This window comes from Aedes aegypti, chromosome 3, assembly GCF_002204515.2.
Source record: "Aedes aegypti strain LVP_AGWG chromosome 3, AaegL5.0 Primary Assembly, whole genome shotgun sequence".
NCBI lineage: Eukaryota > Metazoa > Arthropoda > Insecta > Diptera > Culicidae > Aedes > Aedes aegypti.
This window is the reverse complement of record NC_035109.1, coordinates 297,734,481-297,759,172: the sequence shown is the minus strand read 5'-3', so window position 1 is coordinate 297,759,172 and position 24,692 is coordinate 297,734,481. Positions and strand designations below refer to the sequence as shown.

General features: G+C 39.6%; 1 protein-coding gene and 1 long non-coding RNA gene across 7 annotated transcripts in view; both read right to left on the bottom strand.

Moving 5' to 3' along the window:
• Window positions 1–5,260: 5,260 nt before the first annotated feature.
• The window catches only part of LOC5571875 (formin-like protein CG32138), a 314,369-nt gene continuing 294,937 nt past the window's right edge, over window positions 5,261–24,692 (bottom strand). For all 6 annotated transcript variants that reach the window (XM_021853950.1, XM_021853953.1, XM_021853955.1 and 3 more), the window contains exons 9-10: window positions 23,327–23,455; window positions 5,261–5,892 (exon numbers count right to left, since the gene is read on the bottom strand). In XM_021853950.1, coding sequence (XP_021709642.1) covers window positions 5,680–5,892; window positions 23,327–23,455 — 342 coding nt within the window. In that variant the 3' untranslated portion in view covers window positions 5,261–5,679. The remainder of the gene's footprint in view (window positions 5,893–23,326; window positions 23,456–24,692) is intronic.
• LOC110679421 lies at window positions 6,167–7,200 on the bottom strand. Its single transcript, XR_002502476.1, has 2 exons — window positions 7,031–7,200; window positions 6,167–6,963 (listed from the first exon to the last, which is right to left on the bottom strand). It is a non-coding gene; the product is annotated as an uncharacterized LOC110679421 (long non-coding RNA).

Here is a 24,692-nt window from a genome sequence, read left to right as displayed (position 1 = left end):
CGGATTCACATAAACTTTCTCTTCGTCTCGATTTCTCCATACTCAATGAGTTACATTAACCTTTCGATCGTCGCGCGAATTTTTGTAACGCTAGTAGTCCCGCGTTGTACTTTGGTTTTGCGAATATCCCAGTAGTCTGACCACTTAGAAAGATGACGTCTTCGGCAAAATTGTTCAGTTGCTCAAGGCCTATCATTATTTTAGCCAAGAGATTCGGCATTTTGCCACTAGGTGGCGCTAGTGAGCATGAAACATGTGTTTCGCAGATCTCAGAATCCTGACCACTTAGAAAGATGGCGTCTTCGGCAAAGTTGTTCGGTAACTCAAGGACTATTATTGCTTGAGCCACCTTGGCAGCTCTAGTAAACATAAAACATTTGTTTCGCATATATCTCAGGAGCCTGGTCACTTAGAAAGATGGCGTCTTCGGCAGAGTTGTTCAATCGCTCAAATTCTTTCTTTGTTTAATCCTTAAAGTTCGAAATTTTATAAAATAACGATAGTTGCTGTGCTTCTGAACAACTTTGCCGAAGGTGCCTGTGTAAAAAGTCAAGATCCTACAGTATTCGTAAAATAATAATTTTATGCTCACTAGCGCTACCTGGTGGCAAAATATCCTATTTCTTGGTTCATTTAATGATAGCCCATGAGCTACTGAACTACTTTGGCGAACACACTATCTTTCTAAGTGATCAGGCTCCTGAGATATCTGCAAATAAAAGTTTCATGCTCACTAGCGCCGCATAGTGATAAAATTTTGAATCAACCAGCTCGAACAATGATAGGCCTTAACTTACTAAACAACTTAGCCGAAGACGCCATCCTTCTAAATGGTCAGGATCCTAAAATATCTGCAAAACAAAAGTAAAACTTCCATGCCTTAGTGTCACCTAGCGGTCAAATTCCGAATTAAATGAGGTACCAGAAGATAGCGCTAGAACAACTTTCCTAAGGACCCCAAGTTTCTATATTATCTGGATTTTGAGATGTACCGATTTCAAACTGTGGTTTACTCAAACCGTAAATAGTGCGTTCATTATCAAGCGACTTCCATGTATATTTGTTGATTTTACCGTATTATAAAGGCCTATACTGTAAATAAAAACGTTAGAGTATGGTTTTTAAGAAGATTCTTGAGGAATACATTTTGGTTTGGTGTCGATAGATATCCTTGTTGCAAAATGATAGCATATAAATCACAACTGTTGTACACAGTACAACAGCGCGACAGCCCGAAGGTTAACACCTCATAAAGAATACAATTCATTCTCGTGCGTTATCACATGGGGATTTTTTTTTATTACCGTACGGGTTTGGGCCGAAGGGTCTCAGATTTTCATGAAACTTTTTCCACAGGCAGGGCTCATGGATATAGGAATAAAAAAAAAATTGAGAAAAATTCAGGGTCGCCTATTTTTCCGGAAAACTCAGGTGGAATTTTTTTGTTTTCCCTTGACACTACTTACTTTAAAAAATCATAACTCAAGAACGAAGCATTGTAGAAACAAAGTTTTTATATGAAAATTTAAGCAAATTTTCTCAAAAATCCAAAAAAAAATATGAACTGGAAAAAGTTTTTCACAAAATTTTCCACCGTTGGGAAAATTCGTAAAGAAAAGCCGGAAAAACTATGCCCGAACTCGTGGAAAATTTTCAAAAAAATATTTTCGAGAAGGTAATTTTATAAGCTTTAATCACCGAAATTTTTGGAATGCACTTTTTTTTCGTTTTTGAGTTATGGCCAATTTTGTGAAAAATGTCCAGATGTGCCATATAAGACTTTTCTTTGAAAAATCATAACTCAAGAACGAAACATTGTAGAAAGAAAGTTTTTGTATGAAAATTTAAGCAAATTTTCTCAGAAATCAAAAAAAAAATGAACTGGAAAAAGTTTTCCACAAAATTTTCCACCGTTGGGGAAATTCATAAAGAAAAGCTGGAAAATCTATGCCCGAGCTCGTGGAAATTTTTTAATAAAATATTTTTAAGAAAGAAACTTTATAACCTTCAATTCTGGTAACTTTTAGGATGTACTTTTCTTTAAATCCTGATCTATGGTCAATTTTGTAAAAAATGCAAAGATTTGCCATACATGCCTTTTCGTTAAAAAATCATGACTCAAGACTCATCATGACTTGTCGAACCGGATTCAAATTATCTCAAAAATATGAAATTTTTGTAGGCTGACCATACGTACCGTATTTAACGGGACAGTACCGTTTTCATCCCTTCGACGGACTGTCCCGTCGTTTAATGTAAAATGCTCGAATTGTCCCGTATTTTAGGAAATGGAGATTTGGCACATAATTTTCAACACCAGTAAAAAAATAAAAATAACAACATAACAAACAGTTTTTAGAAATATTTCAAAGTTTATTGTCTTACTCATCTATTTTCCAAGCAATTATTAGTTTCTCTAACAGAGATAAACTTGATCCGTACATGCTTTTGCTTAACTTTTTGCGTTTCTTTACTCATATTTATGTCTAATTTTGGTGGATTTCCAAAATACGGATCTTCATAAGATAATTATTCATATAATACCTAAAATGAAAAACAACAACTATGTGTTTACTTCTGATACGCAATTGATTGGATTAAATGTTTAAAAATAGGATATTTCAATAAAGTAATGGAATATTAGAAAAGTTACGTTTGAATTTGAAAACATGAAAAGTGTAACGATTTTTTTTTTCGGAAATCAAAGAATGAGCTTCGAGGTTCTTTAGTGATTTTTATTGAATCATACAGACATGTAGCTTGGGATTGTATAATCTGGTTCTGCTACTTTTCCTCGAATGGCGGTTTCCCGAATGTCGTTCTCATAACGCCAGTTTGCAGAATGCTAGTTCCCCGAAAACCCCGTTTCCCCGAATAGCTCAGTTCTCCGAAAAGTTCTAACACTCATAATTGTCATAACCTTTTCATTTCAAGGTGGTGAACAATATGTATTTTTGGCAATATGTATTTAGTCGAGAATGATCAAATATCTCCTTCTTTTGTAGCTTATCGATCTTTCTAATTCAACACTATCTTACTACCAGAAGCAAAGTTCTGACCATTGAATCGAGAGATTGATTTGATTGACATAAGAGATAAAAGATCTGAAGATAATATCAACATTTTATTCCTGGAACTTCTGAGCCATAGCTAAATTTGATGTTGGAAGGTCTGAGGAATAGCTCGCTGATGGTGAGATCTTATAAAAGTTAAAAAATTTATGTGCTAATAGTATTCCAGGAGTAAATTTTAGATATTATTTTCGGATCTTTTATCCCTTATATCTTTCAAGTTAATATCACTTTTGTATGTCCATATCAAAATTTGCTATTATTTAGCTTTTTTCGCCTGCTCGGGTAAAGACTATTGTTGCACTTTTTTGAGCTGCATTGCTTTAAGCCTGATTTGCTACTGAAAAGGAATCGCTAAAGAAATTTCTCGCCGATTCCTTGCAGAAATTTTCTACAGCGACTCCCATTTGAACTGACAGTTCTTTTCAACTGCGTACTGCGATCAGAAAAAAGCGCATTCTTGATCGATTCCTGGCAGAAATTTTCCATGCATCAAGATAGGCCGAGAAATTACTTGTCAGCAGCGAATCAGGCTTTACAAGGGAACGGGTCATTCGGGGAAAATGGCTTCAGAGAAACGGGCCATTTGGGGAACTGGAATTCGGGGAAAAGTAGCACAATCGCATAATCTATGTCTTTTAAAATTGTCCCGTTTTTATCTGGTTGGCTTATGGTCAGCCTAAATTTTTGAAATGGAATCAGTTTCCCAGGACATTTTTCACTGTTTAAGAAAAAAAAATGAAAACCCGATTAGCTATTCCAGCTTTCAAACAAAGTATATTTGAAAAGAGCGATCAATAAGATCCAATCCTACAATATTTTTCAATACTTGGAATGGAAAAGAAACAGTTTTTTCAGCTTTGCTTAACGGTGTAATGTTTCATGAAAAATATAATCCAATCCGACTTATACTTCATTAAAACCAATCCCATATCGTTTCTCTCAGATCTTTTAAAAAATTTGCAATTGCTTTGATAAATAAAACCTTGTTTTTCTGATGCTTTGAATGAAATATGGATTTTCAAAGAAAAGGCTAATATGGTCATTTTTCACAAAATTGACCATAACTCAGGAACAAACAGAAAGTACATCCTAAAAGTTACTAGAATTGAAGTTTATAAAGTTTCTTTCTCAAATATATTTTAATAGAAATTTTCCGCGAGTTCGGGCATAGATTTTCTAGCCTTTCTTTATGAATTTCCCTAACGGTGGAAAATTTTGTAGAAAACTTTTTCCAGTTCATATTTTTTTTTTGGATTTCTGAGAAAATTTGCTTAAATTTTCATACAAATACTTTCTTTCTACAATGTTTCGTTCTTGAGTTATGATTTTTCAAAGAAAAGTCTTATATGGCACATCTGGACATTTTTCACAAAATTGGCCATAACTCAAAAACGAAAAAAAAGTGTATTCCAAAAATTTCAGTGATTAAAGCTTATAAAATTACCTTCTCGAAAATATTTTTTTGAAAATTTTCCACGAGTTCGGGCATAGTTTTTCCGGCTTTTCTTTACAAATTTTCCCAACGGTGGAAAATTTTGTGGAAAACTTTTTCCAGTTCATATTTTTTTTTGGATTTTTGAGAAAATTTGCTTGTATTTTCATATAAAAACTTTGTTTCTACGATGCTTCGTTCATGAGTTATGATTTTCCAAAGTAAGTAGTGTCAAGGGAAAACAAAAAATTTCCACCTGAGTTTTCCGGAAAAATAGGCGACCCTGAATTTTTCTCAATTTTTTTTTATTCATATATCCATGAGCCCTGCCTGTGGAAAAAGTTTCATGAAAATCTGAGACCCTTCGGCCCAATTTGTACGATAATAAAAAAAATCCCCACATGTAAAGAGAAAATTGATCATAAATGTGAAAATATAAATGGTCGCTTCATTATCGAATATAGGAGAATGCAGGTTCAGATCCTTTTATTTCCATAGAAGTTTCTATCTTCCTTTACCTAAAAAAATATATATTTAGAATTATTAAGCTTATTTGTACTTACCTGTACCTACTTTGCAGTTGAAGTCTATTGGCTTGCGTTTAAAGTGACATGGGAAGCCATACGCTATATTTTTTTTTCAGTCTTAGTATGTCAAAACACGAAGTGGTACGACCTTTATTGCTTTTTTTTATGAAGACAGAGTATGAGCTTACAATGATGGAATTTCGGCATCAATAATAAAACCTTCCAGCTATTGTAGATTAATGCACATGTCTTATATCAATGTACTGAACAAAATATATACACAAAGTAAACGTATAGTTTGCCACTAAAATTTCGTGAATTAATAATTATAACATAGTATAAAAACAATTTTTCCACGAGACGTCTCGCCGTTTTTCCTTTCTTTAAAACTATGACTTAAAATTCTCTCTTTTTACAAGGAAAATAATGGTACTACTTACAGAAAACAATTTAAAAAATATAACTGTGCCAGAAAAACGAGAGAGCCTTCACTGCGAATGTTGCGTGTCATTATATGTATCGTTAAAATAGTCATTATTGTGCTTGTTGAGTGTGTGTGTCGAGATGTGCCGATTCACTTGGATGAACATGGTTCAAAATCACATTTTGGTTGTTTTAGTTGTTTGCGGTTCCGAGGCGTAGACGATTAGAACTCCATCTCTTCCATGGTCCTCGATAGTCGATTGCTATCGATGCGCCTTCGTTGGCTTCTTCGGACCGCGTCCGCCCTGCGGTACGGTTCGTTCTTCAGCCCCAGCAGAATGTCCTCCAGGGCTCCGTTGTAGACCTCGTCCTGCTGAAGGAGCTTCTTCTCCCGTACCGAGTTGGTCTTGGTCTTGAGCTCGTTGATGACCGCTTCCTGTCGTGCGAGAATATGAAGAACAATCGTGATAAAGGGTTAGAGGTAGTTATCATTGGTTCACAGTGTTTCAGAAGGTTCTACCAAGTAACTTTGAACCACTGTGAATACCGAGTTCACTGCCATTGAACAGTGGGCGAAGGCTAATGAAAAGCAGAATAGAATTTCTTTTCTCGTGTCGAAATGAAAAATCATAAAAAATCAAAAGAGACTGGTTTTAGCCATCACACGCAGCCGCAAACATATTTGTGATGCTCGTTTTGCTTTAGTAAGTTAGCTGTTTAGTACCTACCATACACATAAATAAATGAAAATCGAATTTAGTACTACAGTCAGTGACAAAAGTTAAAAATCAAATGCTGTTTTCCCTACAAAATGCCAAAGTTTGAAGATCTGTATCTCAGCTTCCGGTGATCCAAATTGACTGAAATTTGGATGAAAAAATTTCAGTTATTTTCTTATGAGTTTCAGAGGGTTGTTCAAAGACAAAAGTAAGGAACCGAGAGATTTTTCGATTTGATTGAAAAACGGTAAACTGAATCGCTACAATGACACAAGATATAGAATTGTTTTCTGCTTTTGATCAGTTTTAACCCACTGTGCATTGGGTCAATAGTTCAGCGAAGCGAAAAGCGTTTCCAAGCGGTCGGTTAGATTAGTTGATGAGCATTTTGTGCAGTTAATAGCTTGAGCATAATTACACGTGCACGTACGCGATTAGGCGCCATGAATTAAACATAAGCGTGCAATTAACCTTGGAGATAGTCGTGCGAAATCTAACGGTACGAATCATGGTAATTTCCCCCTTTTCACAGCTGCCGACTTAAGTCGCGTGTGGGTGGCTTCTGCTGTGCGTTAAAAGCGATTAAGCATTCCCCGGTGATGCACATGTGAATTAGTACACATACCCTACTTAAATGTGGGAAAATGTCTTTTTGTTTGATTTTACCTACCAACCAGCAGCTCCAACCCAGCAACAAAGTCGACAATAAAATAACAAACCGTTTTTATGTGCAATCATACCAACAATGAATGCTTACAAATTGTTTTTATTATCGCTTTGTGTGTTGACTGTTAAAAGATTAAATAAATTATCATATGAATTAAACTAATATAGAAATCGTGTTACTTTGCATACCTTCTTTCAACGCATTGGGTAATGATGTACTTCTAGATTATTATTTTTAGCAATGGAATTCTTGAAAGCATTCCTGAAAGAATCCCTAGAGAAATAAACGTGGAACTCGTACAGCAGCTTTCAAGCGATCTCCTAAAAGTATCTGGAGTAAATCCTGGACTCTTAAGAAATATTAACCTTTACGTTACCGGCCTCCGACAAGACATTTTCAAATGGCTGCCATTTCGTCAATTCCCATTCGATTTTTTTGAAACCACCGTCAGTTTACTTTAAAAAGGTGTCAGTTATTCGTCATAAATGGAGAATGCTGAATTCGGAACCATGCCGGAGATATTCCGGATTGTACTGGGGTCACGAGGGTGCCAAATTCGGGAATTGTGATTATTTTTCTATTTATTTCAGCTACAACACTAAAGTTTTTATGTAAAACGTGAGATAATGGTCGATTGTCATCATTTCAACATAATTTGAATAAGTGGACCGTTCCGGAACATCGTAGCCGGTTCCGCCAGGGCCAGTTTGGGGACATTTCCGTTTCATGTCCAAAACATACCGTGCGACGTCTCAATCTTCATGAATTCGGGAGACCATGTCAATAAAGGAAGAATAAACTAAATTCCAATAGATTTGGCCACTCCAGAGCACCTGACACATGTTCCGCCAGGGCCTCTTTGAGGACATTTCCGTTTTTTGTCGGAAACATACCGTGCGACGTATCAATCTTCGTGAATTCGGGAGAACATGTCAATAAAAGAAGAAAAACTCCGGAAAAAACAAATGTGGCCACTCCAGATCTCCTGGCACAGGTTCCACGAAGGCCTCTTTGGGGACATTTCCGTTTTATGTCCAAAACATACCGTGTGACGTCTCAATCTTCATGAATTCGGGAGACCATGTCAATAAAGGAAGAATAAACTAAATTCCAATAGATTTGGCCACTCCAGAGCACCTGACACAGGTTCCGCCAGGGCCTCTTTGAGGACATTTCCGTTTTTTGTCGGAAACATACCGTGCGACGTATCAATCTTCGTGAATTCGAGAGAACATGTCAATAAAAGAAGAAAAACTCCGGAAAATACAAATGTGGCCACTCCAGATCCTGGCACAGGTTCCACGAGGGCCTCTTTGGGGACATTTCCGTTTTATGTCCAAAACATACCGTGCGACGTCTCAATCTTCATGAATTCGGGAGAACATGTCAATAAAGGAAGAATAAACTAAATTTCAATAGATTTGGCCACTCCACAGCACCTGACACAGGATCCGCCAGGGCCTCTTTGAGAACATTTCCGTTTTTTGTCGGAAACATACCGTGCGACGTATCAATCTTCGTGAATTCGGGAGAACATGTCAATGAAAGAAGAAAAAACCCGGTAAAAACAGATGTGGCCACTCCAGACCTCTTGGCACAGGTTCCACGAGGGCCTCTTTGGGGACATTTCCGTTTTATGTCCAAAGCATACCGTGCGACGTCTCAATCTTCTTGAATTTGGGAGAACAAGTCAATAAAGGAAGAATAAACTAAATTTCAATAGATGTGGCCACTCCACAGCACCTGACACAGGATCCGCCAGGGCCTCTTTGAGAACATTTCCGTTTTTTGTCGGAAACATACCGTGCGACGTATCAATCTTCGTGAATTCGGGAGAACATGTCAATGAAAGAAGAAAAAACCCGGTAAAAACAGATGTGGCCACTCCAGACCTCTTGGCACAGGTTCCACGAGGGCCTCTTTGGGGACATTTCCGTTTTATGTCCAAAGCATACTGTGCGACGTCTCAATCTTCTTGAATTTGGGAGAACAAGTCAATACAGGAAGAATAAACTAAATTTCAATAGATGTGGCCACTCCACAGCACCTGACACAGGATCCGCCAGGGCCTCTTTGAGAACATTTCCGTTTTTTGTCGGAAACATACCGTGCGACGTATCTATCTTCGTGGATTCGAGAGAACATGTCATTAAAAGAAGATTTGTCCACTCCAGAGCAATACCTACAATTTGAATTTGGGCGAATAAACTGGCTTATTGAGTTTCAAGCATCAAAAATTGAAAAAAAAATGCATGAAGAATTTATAAGTAAAACCTTTGCGGTTAATGAGCATGAGCTCAAGCATAGATGACAGCTTCATAGATGCACTCCGTGATTGACCAGAGCAGTCGAAGATGCACAGAGATTTTATGAATGGGGCTTGGGATAAGCGAACCATTCTCAAAGAGCACGAATCGAGAGTTCAAAGACTGAATATACCTCTGCATTGTCCACAATTGTCTTGAAAAGTACATTGGGTTAGTGGGTGTTGCTGGTCCCATCGCTCGCTCCAGCGGATGCAAGCAATACAACCGATGCACCAAACATTTATGACTGGATTACACCACTTTTCTTCGCACTGCGCGAACCGGACACGTCTGATTTCCATTGCATCGCTCTCCCCCGTAGGGGCAAGCGACACAATCGATGGACCGAACACTAATCTGTAGGAAAACCCTTTGCGGGTAATAGATGAAATCTCGAAAGGGTTCCAAATTAGATAATTGCTGGCTAGATTATTGTTTAATTTCTGATGAAATCCTTAACATATTCTAAGCAAAATTTTTATTCTGTTGCAAGTGGAATTCCTCCATTCATTAGTAAGCAGTACGATTGACGGAACCGACGTTCGGTCGAATTTACACTTCTTTAAACGGGCAATGGGTTGTTCTTTTTTTATACCGTCAAAACAATTATTGGCAGTAAATATGCCAAAGGTCAGTAAGCCAAAGGGATTTCATAAATCATAAGAATGTTTTTATAGTGTATTCGTGAGGAGTTTCAAAGCGAATTCCTTTTAAGTTTTTATCAACAAATTTATTAAGTAATAAATAGAAAATTTTCTTCGAAGTTTACAATAGATTCTTGGTAACATTCTAGCCAAACCCCTTTTAGGATTCTTGTTGGATTTCTGATGATATTCGAAACAACCTTGTTAGTTTTCTTCTCAGCTTCCTGCTGAGTTTTAACTAGTTGCACAGTGCATTCCTGCCATGGCGTATTCATGAAGATCTGCATAACAGGTTTTCCAAAAATTGTGGAAAACATCTGTTCAGAAAGATCCTTATAAAGACTGACAGAGAAGCCACATCAGTTTGTATGTATTTTATCCTAGATTTATTTGAATATTTTTCAAAATTTTCATAATGCTTTACCCGTGGCACATCATGTTTTGTTCAACTAACGGAAAATTTTCAAAAAATGTTTTCGGCGAAACCTATTTCTTGTGCTCTGGAGTAGCCAGATCTGTTGGCAGCGAGGTCATCCTTCATTTATTGACATTTTCAAATAACGGTAATGTCATAAAATAGGCCTTTCTGGAATCTGTACGTGATGCTCAGGAGTGGAAACACAGGGTCTATTCCTCATTAATTGACATGTTCTGTCGAATTCATGAAGATTGAAACGTTGCACAAAAGGTTTTTGACATGAAACTGAAATGTCCCCTAAGAAGCCTTGGCGGAACCAGTACCAGATGCTTAGGAGTAACCTTACTAGTTGATACCGAGTTCATACTTCATTAATTGACATGTTCTTTCGAATTCACGAAGATTGGCACGTCACACGGTTTGTTATGGATATAAAACAGAAATTTTGTTTTGTTTTATGGCTATAGCGGTCATGCGACTCAAAGCTAAAGGGAGTCTATAGAAGCAAATGATGGAAACGAATAGGTGCATAGGCGTCGCAAGGGAGCGACAAGATTGAAATTTTTTAATTAGGTGGTGGAAATTGAGCAAGCCATTTTAAAGTCAGTAAGCATCGAAGGGTCCTGTATTTTGCCTAGCTTCTCTACTGGAAAAGGGTTGGCTACCAACACAGGCAAAATACAGGAGGCTTCAATGTGCTCATATACTGACGGCAATCAACCGAACGGTTCTATCGATCGATGACTGATATTGGGAATTAACACTCAGTCAGAGATGGTTTGTCTCTATCATGTGTGGTCTTCCCGCCAGTCACCACATGATCCTGTTAGAACCAGTTCTATAGCCATAAAACAAAAGCTATGGAGTGGCCACATCACATGATAATGAGTTGATTCTTCCTTTAATGACATGTTTTTTTTTACAATTCACAAATATTGAGACAAAAGTAGAAATATACCCTAAGAAGACCTTATGGAACATGTGCCAGAAGCTCTGGAGTGGCCAAATCTTTTATTACCGTGTTATTTTTAATTTAGATTGAGCTATAGCACGGTATGTTTTTGGATATAAAATGGAAATGTTCCCCAAGAAACCATTGTGGAACCTGTGCCTGGAGGTCTGGAGTGGCCACATCTGTTCGTACCTAGCTTTTTCTTCTTTTATTGACAAGTTCTCTCGAATTTACGAAGATTGATACGTCGCACGGTATGTTTCCGACAAAAAACGGAAATGTGCTCAAAGAGGCCCTGGCGGAACCTGTGTCAGGTGCTGTGAAGTGGCCACATCTATGGGTATTTAGTTTATTCTTCCTTTATTGACATGTTCTCCCAGATTCAAGAAGATTGAGACGTCGCACGGTATTTTTTGGACATAAAACGGAAATGTCCCCAAAGAGGCCTTCGTGGAACCTGTGCCAGGAGATCTGGAGTGGCCACATTTGTTTTTTCCGGAGTTTTTCTTCTTTTATTGACATGTTCTCCCGAATTCACGAAGATTGATACGTCGCACGGTATGTTTTGGACATGAAACGGAAATGTCCCCAAACTGGCCCTGGCGGAATCGGCTACGATGTTCCGGAACGGTCCACTTATTCGAATTATGTTGAAATGATGACAATCGACCATTATTTCACGTTTTACATAAAAACTTTAGTGTTGAAGCTGAAATGAATAGAAAAATAATCACATTTCCCGAATTTGGCACCCTCGTGGCCCCAGAACAATCCGGAATATCTCCGGCATGGTTCCGAATTCAGCATTCTCCATTTATGACAAATAATTGACACCTTTTTAAAGTAAACTGACAGTGGTTTCAAAAAAATTGAATGGGAATTGACGAAATGGCAGCCATTTGAAAATGCCTTGTTGGAGGCCGGTAACGTAAAGGTTAATATAATCCCTGAAGAAGTGGCTGGAACAATCATTGGAATTTCTTAAAATCCTGCAGGAAATTGCGTAGATATAAGATTCCCAAAAATAGAATCCGTAAAATAACGGGTGAGATTCCTGGAGAAATTCTTGGAGCAATCACTGGAAGTAATGCTGGTAAAGAGCGGTTCCACAGAAAATGACGACTTTTTTTTCCAAATTTCATTTTTATATTTTTTGATTTGGATGAAATTTTTGATTTGGATGAAAAAAATGCCTTTTGCATCATCGGTTCGCCATTTTGACTCTAGCCTTACTTTTGAGAAGGGCCTAAGAAAAAAATCCTTATTAATTTTCAAAAAAATATAACTTAGAAACGGTTTGTCCGATCACGCAAAGTTTTGGGTTATTGTTGGGACTATCTGGAAAAAATATACACTGTAAAAAAAAAAGTTGTAATTTTTTATGTGTGTGTGTGTGTGTTTTTTTTTTTTTTTTTTTTTTCATGCATCTCTAGGAGTTAAAAAATCTTCTCAAGACTGGCCTGTATTTGTTCATGCTCATGCCACAGTGTATGGTTTGGCACTGTGTGGGATTCGCAATGGGGCGCCTACCCACTAAAAAACAGTCTCCTAGGTACACCGTCACCGTAAAGAATTCTTGTGTGTGTGTGTGTGTGTGTGTGTGTGTGTGTGTGTGTGTGTGTGTGTGTGTGTGTGTGTGTGTGTTTTTTTTTTTTTTTTTTTTCATGCAACTAGGAGTTTAAAAATCTTCATAGACTGGCCTGTATATGTTCATGCTCATGCCAGTGTAATTTTTGGCGCGGTGTGGGATCCACAAAGTGCTTTCCCCACTAAAAACACTCTCCTAGGTTTAGTACCATAACCCTCCGGAACCACCTTCCGGTATTACTTCGGAGGGGAGGCTAACGTGCTGAGCGCACCTCTTCAATTTGTTATTCTACATGCTGAGCCCTTCGGCTCCTGAGCCCTTCGGCTCCTGAGCCCTTTGGCTCCTGAGCCCTTCGGCTCCTGTTAGCAGTTTTAAAACCGTTCAACGTTGTGCCTCATGCTGAGCCCTTCGGCTCCTCCCGTTAGTAATTTGTTAGTACCTATTTTCGCCCATTGGCGACCCGTCAATTTGTTAGTACCTACATGCAACATTCTGAGCCCTTCGGCTCCAGTTTGTACACTACTCTGCACTCATTCAGAGCGCGTACTCACACAATTACGACGACCTTCTCCTTTTCTTTGTTCAGCTGGTAGGATGCCGGGGTCGGTCCAACGATTCCGGTTGAGCATAACTTCCGGTTCGTAGGCGCCTCGACTACCCATTACCAGCGTCCCGACGCACTCTACTCGACTAGTCCCCGACGGTGGACCTAGTCTACACCGACGAAGAATTCCCCGGCGGTGAAAATTCTCCCGAGACCGATTCTTCTTTTTCTACGTTTCGAGCCGACCGGAAGGGTGCCGAAGTCAGTCCAGCGATTCCGGTGGAGCCTAGCTTCCGGTTCACTGGTGCCCCGACGACCCTAAAACCGGCGCTATGACACGTCTACTCAACTAGTCCCCGGCGGTGGACCTAGCCTACACCGACGAAGAATTCCCCGGCGATGGAAGTTCTTCCGAGACCGATTCTTCTTCTGCTGCTGCTACTGCTGCTCTTCAATTTTTTTACGGGCCGACCGGTAGGGTGCCGGAGTCAGTCCAGCGATTCCGGTGAAGGCTAACTTCCGGTTCACTGGTGCTCCAACGACCCGGGACCGGTGCTACGTCGCGTCTACTCAGCTAGTCCCCGACGGTGGATCTAGCCTACTCCGGCGGAGAGTTCCCCGGCAAAGGAATATCTCCCGGAACCGAGCAGCCATTCTTCCCTTTCGTGCGTTCACTCTAGCTAGCAGATCGTTGGTCGCTACGCCACTTCCTCTGAAGCTCGGACATTATTCTCGATACCGTGCTATCGACAGCGTTCCAAATGCTTTCTTCTCGGCACATCTCTTCGACAACGTTATCGACAGTGACTCCTCGCATGTCCCTCCTCACTTCTTCGAACCTAGGACATTCGAAGACTACGTGCTCCGGTGTTTCCTCCACATTCTCGCAATCCGGGCAACAAGGTGAAGAAGCATGTCCGAACCGATGCAGATACTTCCGGAAACAGCCGTGTCCGGACAGAAACTGCGTCAGATGGAAGTTCACTTCTCCATGCTTCCTATTAACCCACAGTGACACATTTGGAATTAGACGGTAAGTCCACCTTCCCTTCTCCGCGTTGTTCCACTCTTGCTGCCACTTAGCCAACGAGTCCGTTCTAACGATCCTTCTCACATTTCTGGTGCCTCTTCGCTCATAACACTCCACGTCCTCGGCCAGGGTGATGCAGATGGGCATCATGCCAGCGATAACGCATACTGCCTCCGATGAAATCGTCCTATAGGCGCTCGCTACTCGTATGGCCATGAGACGGAATGTGCTGTTCAACATCCTCCGATTACGCTTGGTCTTTACCGCTGCGGCCCAGACTGGGACTCCATACCTGAGAATAGAGACCGCTACACTCGCTAGGAGACGCCTCTTACTACTTCTCGGTCCTCCGACGTTCGGCATGATCCTCGCTATCGTGTTGACCGCCTTCGACGCCTTTTCGCAGGCGTAGTCCACGTGAGCGTTGAAGTTTAGACGGTCATCTACCATCACCCCCAGATGCTTCAAAGCACGTTTTGATGAAATATCTTGCCTACCGATGTTGATTTCAACCCTCTGAACAGCTTTGAGGTTGCTAACCAGCACTAGCTCCGTCTTATGATGAGCCAGCTGCAGTTTTGCTCCAGTCATCCACGCTTCAATCGTGTCAATCGCTTCCGTCGTCAGCATTTTGACCTCTTCCAACGTCTCGCCAGTCACCGTTAGAACGACATCATCTGCGAATCCAACAATTTCCACTCCGTTAGGTAGCACCAGCATTAATACTCCATCGTACATCGCGTTCCAAAGCGTTGGACCAAGGATTGAGCCTTGTGGCACTCCTGCCGTGATCCTGATCGACTTTTGACCCAACTCCGTTTCATATACCAGGACTCTGTTTTGGAAATAGCTTTTTAGCATACTGCACAAGTAGCCAGGAACTCGCATTCTATGCAGTGCTAAGGCTATAGCCTCCCAGCTGGCGCTGTTGAAAGCATTTTTGACGTCAATCGTCACTACGGCGCAGAACCGATTGCCTCTCCTCCTCTGTTTGGATGCCTTCTCCGCATTCTGTACAACTGTCCGGATTGCATCCACCGTCGAGACCCCTTTCCGGAATCCGAATTGTCTCTTCGATAAGCCACTCTCGCTCTCTGTGCATTGTGTCAGCCTGTTAAGGATGATCCTTTCCAGGAGCTTACCAAGTGTGTCCAGCAAACATATAGGTCTATACGATGCTGGGTCCCCTGGTGGCTTCCCTGGTTTTGGCACCAACACCAGCTTCTGAACCTTCCAACTGTCTGGGAAACAGCCTTCATCCAAGAGTTTCTGCAGCGTCGTCCTGAACAAATCCGGGAACGCCAATATCGCGGTTTTTAGTGCTACATTGGGGATCCCATCAGGACCAGGAGCTTTCTTCACCTTCAGACCCTTCGCCACTGCTAGTAGCTCTTCATTAGAGATTCGCACACCTCCGGGTTCTTCTTCCTCGTCTTCGTATGGCGTAGGCGGCCACACTGTTGGGTCATGATGCGGAAACAGACCTTCCACGATAATCCTCAACTTGTCTGGACATGTTTCGACTGGTGTCACCGGACCCTTAAACTTCGCCATCACAATACGGTAGGCGTTGCCCCAAGGGTTTTCTTCGGCTTCTCGACATAGCTCCTTGTAACAGCTGGACTGTGTGTGTGTGTGTGTGTGTGTGTGTGTGTGTGTGTGTGTGTGTGTGTGTGTGTGTGTGTGTGTGTGTGTGTGTGTGTGTGTGTGTGTGTGTGTGTGTGTGTGTGTGTGTGTGTGTGTGTGTGTGTGTGTGTGTGTGTGTGTGTGTGTGTGTGTGTGTGTGTGTGTGTGTGTGATACAATCCACCTCCCACTGGCCGGCAGTGCTTTTATGGAAGAAAATTGTATGTATGTATTTAATGATACCCTTCGATATCTTTAAGGTACCCCGGGGCAAGTGAGAATCTGGGGTAAGTGGGACGTTTCGTCATAGTTCACTTAGGAAAAGTTTTTCATGGGGGTATTCTTCTAGAAAGTTGAAGATACAATGACAAGGAATGTATTAAGTACAAAACATATTGTTATTTTTATTACCATGGGGTTCATGTAACAGTTGTCAATTCAGCGCCATTTTCAACTTGCATGATAATTTGCGACACGTTTCACGTCTTGCATTGACTCGCAAAACATAAATGTGTTATAAATTGAATTTCCATCAGCAAGCTACAACTTCAATTATTATTACAAGCTGCTTACGATAAACCAGCATTTTGTTTTCATTTCATATGAAATTTTCGATGATCTAACATACCCCAAAATATCTTTGTACGCGGGGTAAGTGGGAACTATCAAATCAAAAACCAGAATCAAAACTGTTCGTAGACGTTTTATACATTTTCCTAGAGAGTAGCACTAAAACATTCAAACAAATGATTTTAATCAAAAAAGATAAATCTAAAATTACTTAATTGCATAAGAGGGAGAAGAAATGTGTAATTCTTCTATATGTTTTTTTATTTATTTTTTATTTTTAGAATACGACTTTAAAATTGAACAAACACAGAGATGAAATTTAAAATGCATCATGAGAAAGATCATTTTTCTATCTTATTTGAACTTTATTTGTTATTTCTACCAAATTTAGTAGTGACGGAAAACAATTCCACCCTATTAAGCGGTTTTATACTATGCATATAAGTAATAACAAAACATATTTATAATTTCGGCAATTATTGATGGTTTATGTACTAATTTGTAATTAACAACTTATAAATGATATATTTTGAACATGTTTAATTCCTCTTTACGCATTTATTGAGGTATTTTCAGTTAATATTAAATGCGAGGTGACATACTATTAAATAAACGTTTTCTTCCTAAAGCGTTACGTATTTTATGGTTGATCCCTTATATACATTAAAAATGTACTCGAAATTAAAAATATATGATTTATCAATCCTTTTATTGTAATGGTTGACTTACTGGATGTGTCCCACTTGCCCCTTTTAGCGAGGTAACTGCGTCAAATGGCTCATTCTAAAACTTTCCTCCAAGGTTTCCACAATTTATTCGATCGGTTTCATGCACACACCAGCAAGTATGTTGCCAAAATGTGATTGTGCTATTGGATTTGAAAAATATTGACATTTGAAAATTTTATTGAATCATTTGATTGAACTACCGTTTTTTTAGTTCCCACTTGCCCCGCGGTACCTTATATCTGCAGACAATTTTAGCCCAGGAGATGAAATTCCAACGACCCATTTCAAGAATGGCAGTAAATACACACACATTCTGAGGTCATTTTCATTTACAGTAAAAAAATGTTGTAATTTTTTATATTCTCAAAAATATTTTTTTTGAATTTTTTTTTTTATTTTTTATATGTTAAAGTAGACAAAAAATGAAGTCTTTTGCACAGTGGGTCAAGATGGAAAAATCATGGACAAAAAAGTTATGATTTTTTTTTAAAAGGTGAATTTTTGAAAATGCTCATAATAAACTTTTTAAATGTTTTTCAACTCGATTTTATGAAAGTACGCAAAATTTACAACAAAAAAGGTATACGGGAAAATCAGGCTAACTTTTACCGTTTTAAAGATACAGCGATTTTAATACAAAATTATGATATAATTTTCAATTTTCGGTCATTTTCGAATGTTTTTCGAGGCTCATAAGCCTAGAAATTTGTTCATTGTCTGAAAGAGCAGATAATTTTTGACTAAAATGTTTGAAAAAATATTGTTTTGGTAATTTTTCATGGTATGCGGCGAAATAAAAAATGTGGCCTGTAAAAATGATGGGGGGGGGTACGGACCTGGTGTAGGGGTTAGAACACACGCCTCTCACGCCGAGGACCTGGAATCGAATCCCATCCCCGAGATAGTCACAAAAAAAAAATCAGTGACGACTTCCTTCGGAAGGGAAGTAAAGCCGTTGCTCCCGAGATGAAATAGCCCAGGGCTAAAAATCTCGTTAATAAAGATAGAAAAAAAAATGTAAAAATGATTTATTTATTTTTTTAACGAAAGACAACTTCAACATTCAACATTGTGATGTTTTGTTATGTAATTATCAAGAAAATATGGAAAAAAATGTTAAAAGTTAAAAAATAACGAAAATAAAGCAATCAATACGTGAAATGCTTTTATATCGATTTAATATAATGAAATATTTCCATTCGAAAACAAAAGCTTTATGAGTAGCGGAGTATTTCATTAGGGGCCCAGATAGCCGTAGCGGTAAACGCGCAGCTATTCAGCATGACCAAGCTGAGGGTCGTGGGTTCGAATCCCACCGGTCGAGGATCTTTTCGGGTTGGAAATTTTCTCGACTTCCCAGGGCATAGAGTATCTTCGTACCTGCCACACGATATACACATGCAAAAATGGTCATTGGCATAGAAAGCTCTCAGTTAATAACTGTGGAAGTGCTCATAAGAACACTAAGCTGAGAAGCAGGCTCTGTCCTAGTGGGGATGTAACGCCAGAAAGAAGAAGAAGAAGAAGAGTAGAGGAGTAACGCGCCCAGCTGTCTCACACAAATATACCTGATGTTTTCTTAAAGTACAGCACGTTGGTATATTTTTGTGGTCGGACAGAAACGTACCTAATAGTTGATTCAAGTACCCATGTTAAAAATGTTAAAAATAGAAAGATCTTTTCAATTCGAAAAACATTCGAAAACAACCAAAAGTTGTGAATTTTCAGTAAATTTTATTTTAAAATCGCTGTATCTCGGAAACGGTAGCAATTAACAAAATTTTCTCATATACCTTTTTTGTTGTAAATTGTGCGTACTTTCATAAAATCGGGTCGAAAAGCATTCAAAAAGTTTATTTAGACCATATTGGAAAATCACCGTTTATTTTTAAAAATCATAACTTTTTTGTCCATGATTTCTCCATCTTGACCCACTGTGCAAAAGACTCCATTTTTTGTCTATTTTAAAATATAAAAAAAAAATAAAAAAAAAATCAAATAAACGATTTTTGATAAAATGGATTTTAAACTTTATTTTCGAAATAAAAAAATACAAATTTTTTTTACAGTGTATATTTTTTCCAGATAGTTCCAACAATAACCTAAAACTTTGCGGAAGACACCAAACCGATCAGACAAATAGTTTCTGAGTTTTAATTTTTTGAAAATTGTTAAGGCTTTTTTTCTTAGGCCTTTCTTAAAAGTAACGCTAGGGCGAACCGATGATGCAAATAGGCATTTTTGGGTATAAAGAAAGCATATGCCAAATTTCAGCCAAATCAAAAAATACAAAAGTAAACCGACATTCGAATTCAAATGGAACCGCTCTAAAATTTCTTTCTAGTGGGAGCTTTTCCTGTAGAAATTACTTGATGGATGATGAATATTTGGAAGAATCAGCGAAGAAGCATAAAAATATCCGTATAACATCCCTTGAGAAATTCTCAATACAATTTTTGAAGGAATTTCCTTTCCTGAGTGAATCCGAAGGAACGGAGTAGGCCTTGCGCGAAGCGTATGCGTTTTCATCTGCTTGTCACGTTTTTTTTTTTCGATTTTTCGCGGTTCCGCTGGTGGTTCGGCTGGTACTACGCCACCCGGACAGCTTCTTATTTTCTGGGAAGCTTTTTATTTAATGGGAAGTATGTACTTGAACAGAAAAGTAATCGCCTATCTCGATGCGTGGCAAATTTCTTGCAAGAAATGCTCAAGAAAAGCATTTTTTCTTTGATCGCAGTATGCAGTTGAGAAGAAATGTCAATTCAAATGGGGTTCACTGTAGAAAATTTCTTGACCATTTCTTTCCGCAGAAATGTTTACTTTTCTTGAGCTAAACAGCATACTTAGCTTAACGAGTGTGCTCTTTGTTTTAAAGAATTCAACAGATCATTTGCCCCGTAACTGTCCGTGTGCTCTTCTTTTTTGAACGTGAATTACGATTAATTACAAAGATCGACATTTTTGTACGGTTTACGTGTTCCGGTCGGTCGGTTGCTACGCAGCGAATAGTGCGTCGTGGTTGCTTTTTGTTTTTACACTCCAACCTCTTTTTACGACCGTTTTTTACCGACGGTTCGTTTTACGACCACTTTTTTACGACCGAAATTCAGATTAACGACCGTTTTTATAAATGATCATTATCTTAAAAAGTATTCAAAATAGAGGATCATGATGTTCAGCAAAATTGTTCAGTAGTTCAAGGGCTACCATGGTGCTCTTTGAATTGCGGAATTCTGCCACTAGGTGGCGCTAGTGAGCATCGATTTTTTTTGCGGATATCTCAGGATCCTGTCCACTTAGAGAGATGGCGTCTTCGATAAAGTTGTTCAGTAGCTCAAGGACTATCATTATAAACGCTATGAGGTTCAAAATTTTGCCACCATGCGGCGCTAGTGAGCATGCAACATTTGTTTTGCAATTATCTTAGGATCCTGACCACTTAGAAATATGGCGCCTGCGGCAAAGTTGTTCAGTAGCTCAAGCGCTATCATTACAAAAGTTATAAGATTCGAAATTTTGCCACCAGTCGGCGATAGTGAGCATAGAAATTTTGTTTAGCGTGTATCTCAGGATCCTAACCACTTAGCTACTGAACAGCTTTGCCGAAGACGCCATCTTTCTAAGTGGTCAGGATCCTGAGCTACCCGCAAAACAAAAAAAAATTCTATGCTCACTAGCGCCGCCTGGTGGAAAAATCTCGAATCTCTTGACCAGAATAATGATAGTCCTTGAGCTAATGAACAACTTTGCCGAAGACGCTATCTTTCTAAGTCGTCAGGATCCTGAGATATCCGCAAAACAATAGTTGTATGCATACTTGTACTGTCTGGTGGCGCAATATCACTTAAGCAGTGTTGCCAGCTACGACAAAGTTTTGAACCCTTCTTGAAAAACTGGATTACAGTTGAAGAGTATTGCTATGTTGCTAAGCATTATATTTTTCTGTTCCGATCAAGTTTTATGGTTTTGATCTTTTCTTTATTCTTCTTAAACAGTGTTGCCAGCCACATGAACATTTGTGATTCGGCCGACTGTATGGCACGCAACATTTTTTTTATCTTTATTAACGAGACTAGCCCTAGGCTAGTTCATCTCGGGAGCAACGGCTTTACTTCCCTTCCGAAGGAAGTCGTCACTACAACTTTTTTGTTAGTAACTATCTCGGGGATGGGATTCGATCCCAGGTCCTCGGCGTGAGAGGCGTGTGTTCTAACCACTACACCAGGTCCGTTCCCTCCACGCAACACTTCCTTTAACTTTGGTGAACATTCGGTATCGCTATCTTTAAAATTTTTAGGTATTTGCATATCACACCCCCATAAAATTGGCTCTTTTGGTAACAATCGAGCAGTGTTGCCATCTATTGCCACAATATGAAAACTTGAACGGTCATTTTGGATAGTTCTCAACCCATGCTTCAACTTTGCCGAATATCTCGAATCAGTATTTCCGCATCTAGACGTTGCATTTTTCAAAAATATAATTATAATCCTGATTTTTTTACGACCGATTTTTTTACGACCCCCGATAACGGTCGTACAAAGAGTTTGGGGTGTACTATATTCTTCTTTCTTTTTTGATGTCATGTTTTTCATGCTACCATACTTACCAGAAACATAAGACCTATAGCATAGCTTAAATGTCTCAAACAACTTAAGGTAGATAAGTCGTCAACTAACCAAAACGGATGGAACTTGAAACTGTCTCATTAACTATTTCTTTGTATATTAACGTAAAATAGAATCGTTATTATTTTTATTTAATGTCATTAAATAGTTAGGGGACTTCCTTAGTCGAGTGGTTAGAGTCCGCGGCTACAAAGCAACGCCATGCTGAAGGTGTCTGGGTTCGATTCCCGGTCGGTCTAGGATCTTTTCGTAAAGGAAATTTCCTTGACTTCCCTGGGCATAGAGAATAATTGTACCTGCCACACGATATACGAATGCGAAAATGGCAACTTAGGCAAAGAAAGCTCTCAGTTAATAACTGTGGAAGTGCTCATAAGAACACTAAGCTGAGAAGCCGGCTCTGTCCCAGTGGGGACGTTAATACAAGAAGAAGAAGAAGAAGAAATAGTTAAACATAATCGTCGCAGTTTTTCTATTTGAAAGTATTAAAAACATATTATGCGGTTTAACAGTAATTTAGAATTTTCTACGCTTGTGGCTTCTAATCTTCGACAATATTGCTGCTTCAGAACAGCTACCTATGACATCAACGGACTGTCTGGGATATTTCACAGCACCTATCTCGATGGCGGCTATACTATCCCAGGGTAGCTTAACCAATTTGATTTCGTGCTTGATGATGAAATAATGTGGAGGAAAGAAATACAATGAGATATACCGAATACCAAAAAAAGAGTAAAATGAAGCCCAACCGATCCTTTACGTATATGAATGTTTGTATGGTGATTATGGCTTAAAAGGCTTATTCTACAATAAAATAAAATATAAGGCATCTCCAAAACATTCTGAAGTTATATTTAATAAAGCAACAATGAACTTAAGAACTACACAATTATACAACTAAACCAAATTATGCACACGTTACTATACAATAGAGGTTACAGTTTGAAGCAAAATAATATTATTAACAACATATATTAAATCTTAGTCTGTATGATTTTAGACATATTTTATGAAACCTTATTAATCTTGAAGTGCCTCACCTTTCACCATTTGTGCAGACATAATCCCATTTTAACACAAAATATGTCTCAAATCGTCTTATGTCTTTTGTTGTTCAAAGCAATGTCTGTATAGTAATGAAATCATAGAAAAACTACCGGAAAAAGCAAGTCGCTAGCTATTATAAAGCAAATTTTCACAGAAAAACACACACACTACTAGCTAGCAAGTGGCCGCGACCCACCAAACACGTGTTGCAGCTCGCGATTCATGTGGGTTAGATTTTGCAAGAACGTGCTGGAAAGCCGTATGCTGGGATCCCCAATACCAATCCCTGCACCAGCAGCACCACCACTTGGACCAGCTGCACCGGCAATTGCAGCCGAATTACTACTAGGACCATTGCCATTGCCGGCAAGCAAAGCTAAATGCGTGGTTGAAAGGCGTACCTGTTGCTTCTTCTGGTTGTTGAGCTTGTTGTTCCGCAGGACAACGCCTTCGTCGTCGTCCTTCTTGTTGGCTGCCTGGAGGGCGGCCTGCTCCAGCCGCCGGCGCTGTTCGTTCTCCTGGTCACATGCCTGTTTTGAGGAAGGGAGAAATTGATTATTTCATAATTGTTGTTCACAAATAAGTTGGAAAATATGGTGCTTTCGTACTATTCCTAATACATATACCAAAACTTCTATTAGGGGTAGATGGAATCTAACGTTAATGAAATCATTAGGCAAATGGAATATGTATTCTATGTCAGTCACGGTTGTTTGGTAAATGGCTCGGCAAGGCGTACCATTGGTACCTCGCGTACCTGAAGGAATAAAATAGACCCCTCTGTGCGGTCCTTAGCCTCTTGCCCAGCAACTCCTAACCCTACCTCCTCGCGGTACTGGCCGGGGTACGAGTAACCTTAGGGAAGATCGGGTAACCAACCCCCGGTGGGAAATTTGGTCGTATGCTGACAGGGAAGAGGGGGGGGGGGGGTTTGCTTTTGCGTCTGTACTCCATGTTAGGAGCGGCTCACAACAGCGTCTGTTCCCCATGTCAGGGGCGACTGATCATCGTCCGAGTGCCAGAGAAGGACTCTAAGCTAAACTGTGTAGTATGGTCCTCCGAACATTTAGGGGGAATGGTCCTCCGGAATCAACGAGAGAATACGAACCGGGTCAATCGGCGAAGACCACAGCGACGTCAAGAGACTAGCGATTGGAAGCTCGGTACGTGGAACTGTAAATCTCTCAACTTCATCGGGAGCACACGCATACTCGCCGACGTGCTGAAGGACCGCGGATTCGGCATCGTAGCGTTCCAGGAAGTGTGCGAACGTTTAGAGGTAACCATACTATCTACCAGAGCTGCGGTAATACACATTAGGGCGGTTCAAAATTTAAAAATGTTTGGAAATCCAATCTCCCACATGTTCCTTACCATCCTTACCATAAAAATAGTGTTCTGTGAAATTTTCAGCTTTCTAGGTGGTGATTTAAAGGTGGCCCAAAGAAAATGTAGGTTTATATATAAATTGCTATGGAGAAATTTTGAGAAACGTTCCAAACACGCTAGTACTGTAATGTAAGTACAAACTTATTATCTGTAATGATGGTGATGGTCAAACTGCGCCCAAAACTCTCCGTCGTTAACAACGTACGGTACCGACGGCCGCCCAGGTATGACCTAGAGCGGCTCAAGCAACCGGATGTCGCAGCGGCATACGCGCAGCACCTCGAGGCTGTATTACCGGAAGAGGGTGAGCTGGATGAAGCCCCTCTTGAGGACTGCTGGAGAACAGTAAAAGCAGCCATCAACGATGCAGCTGAGAGC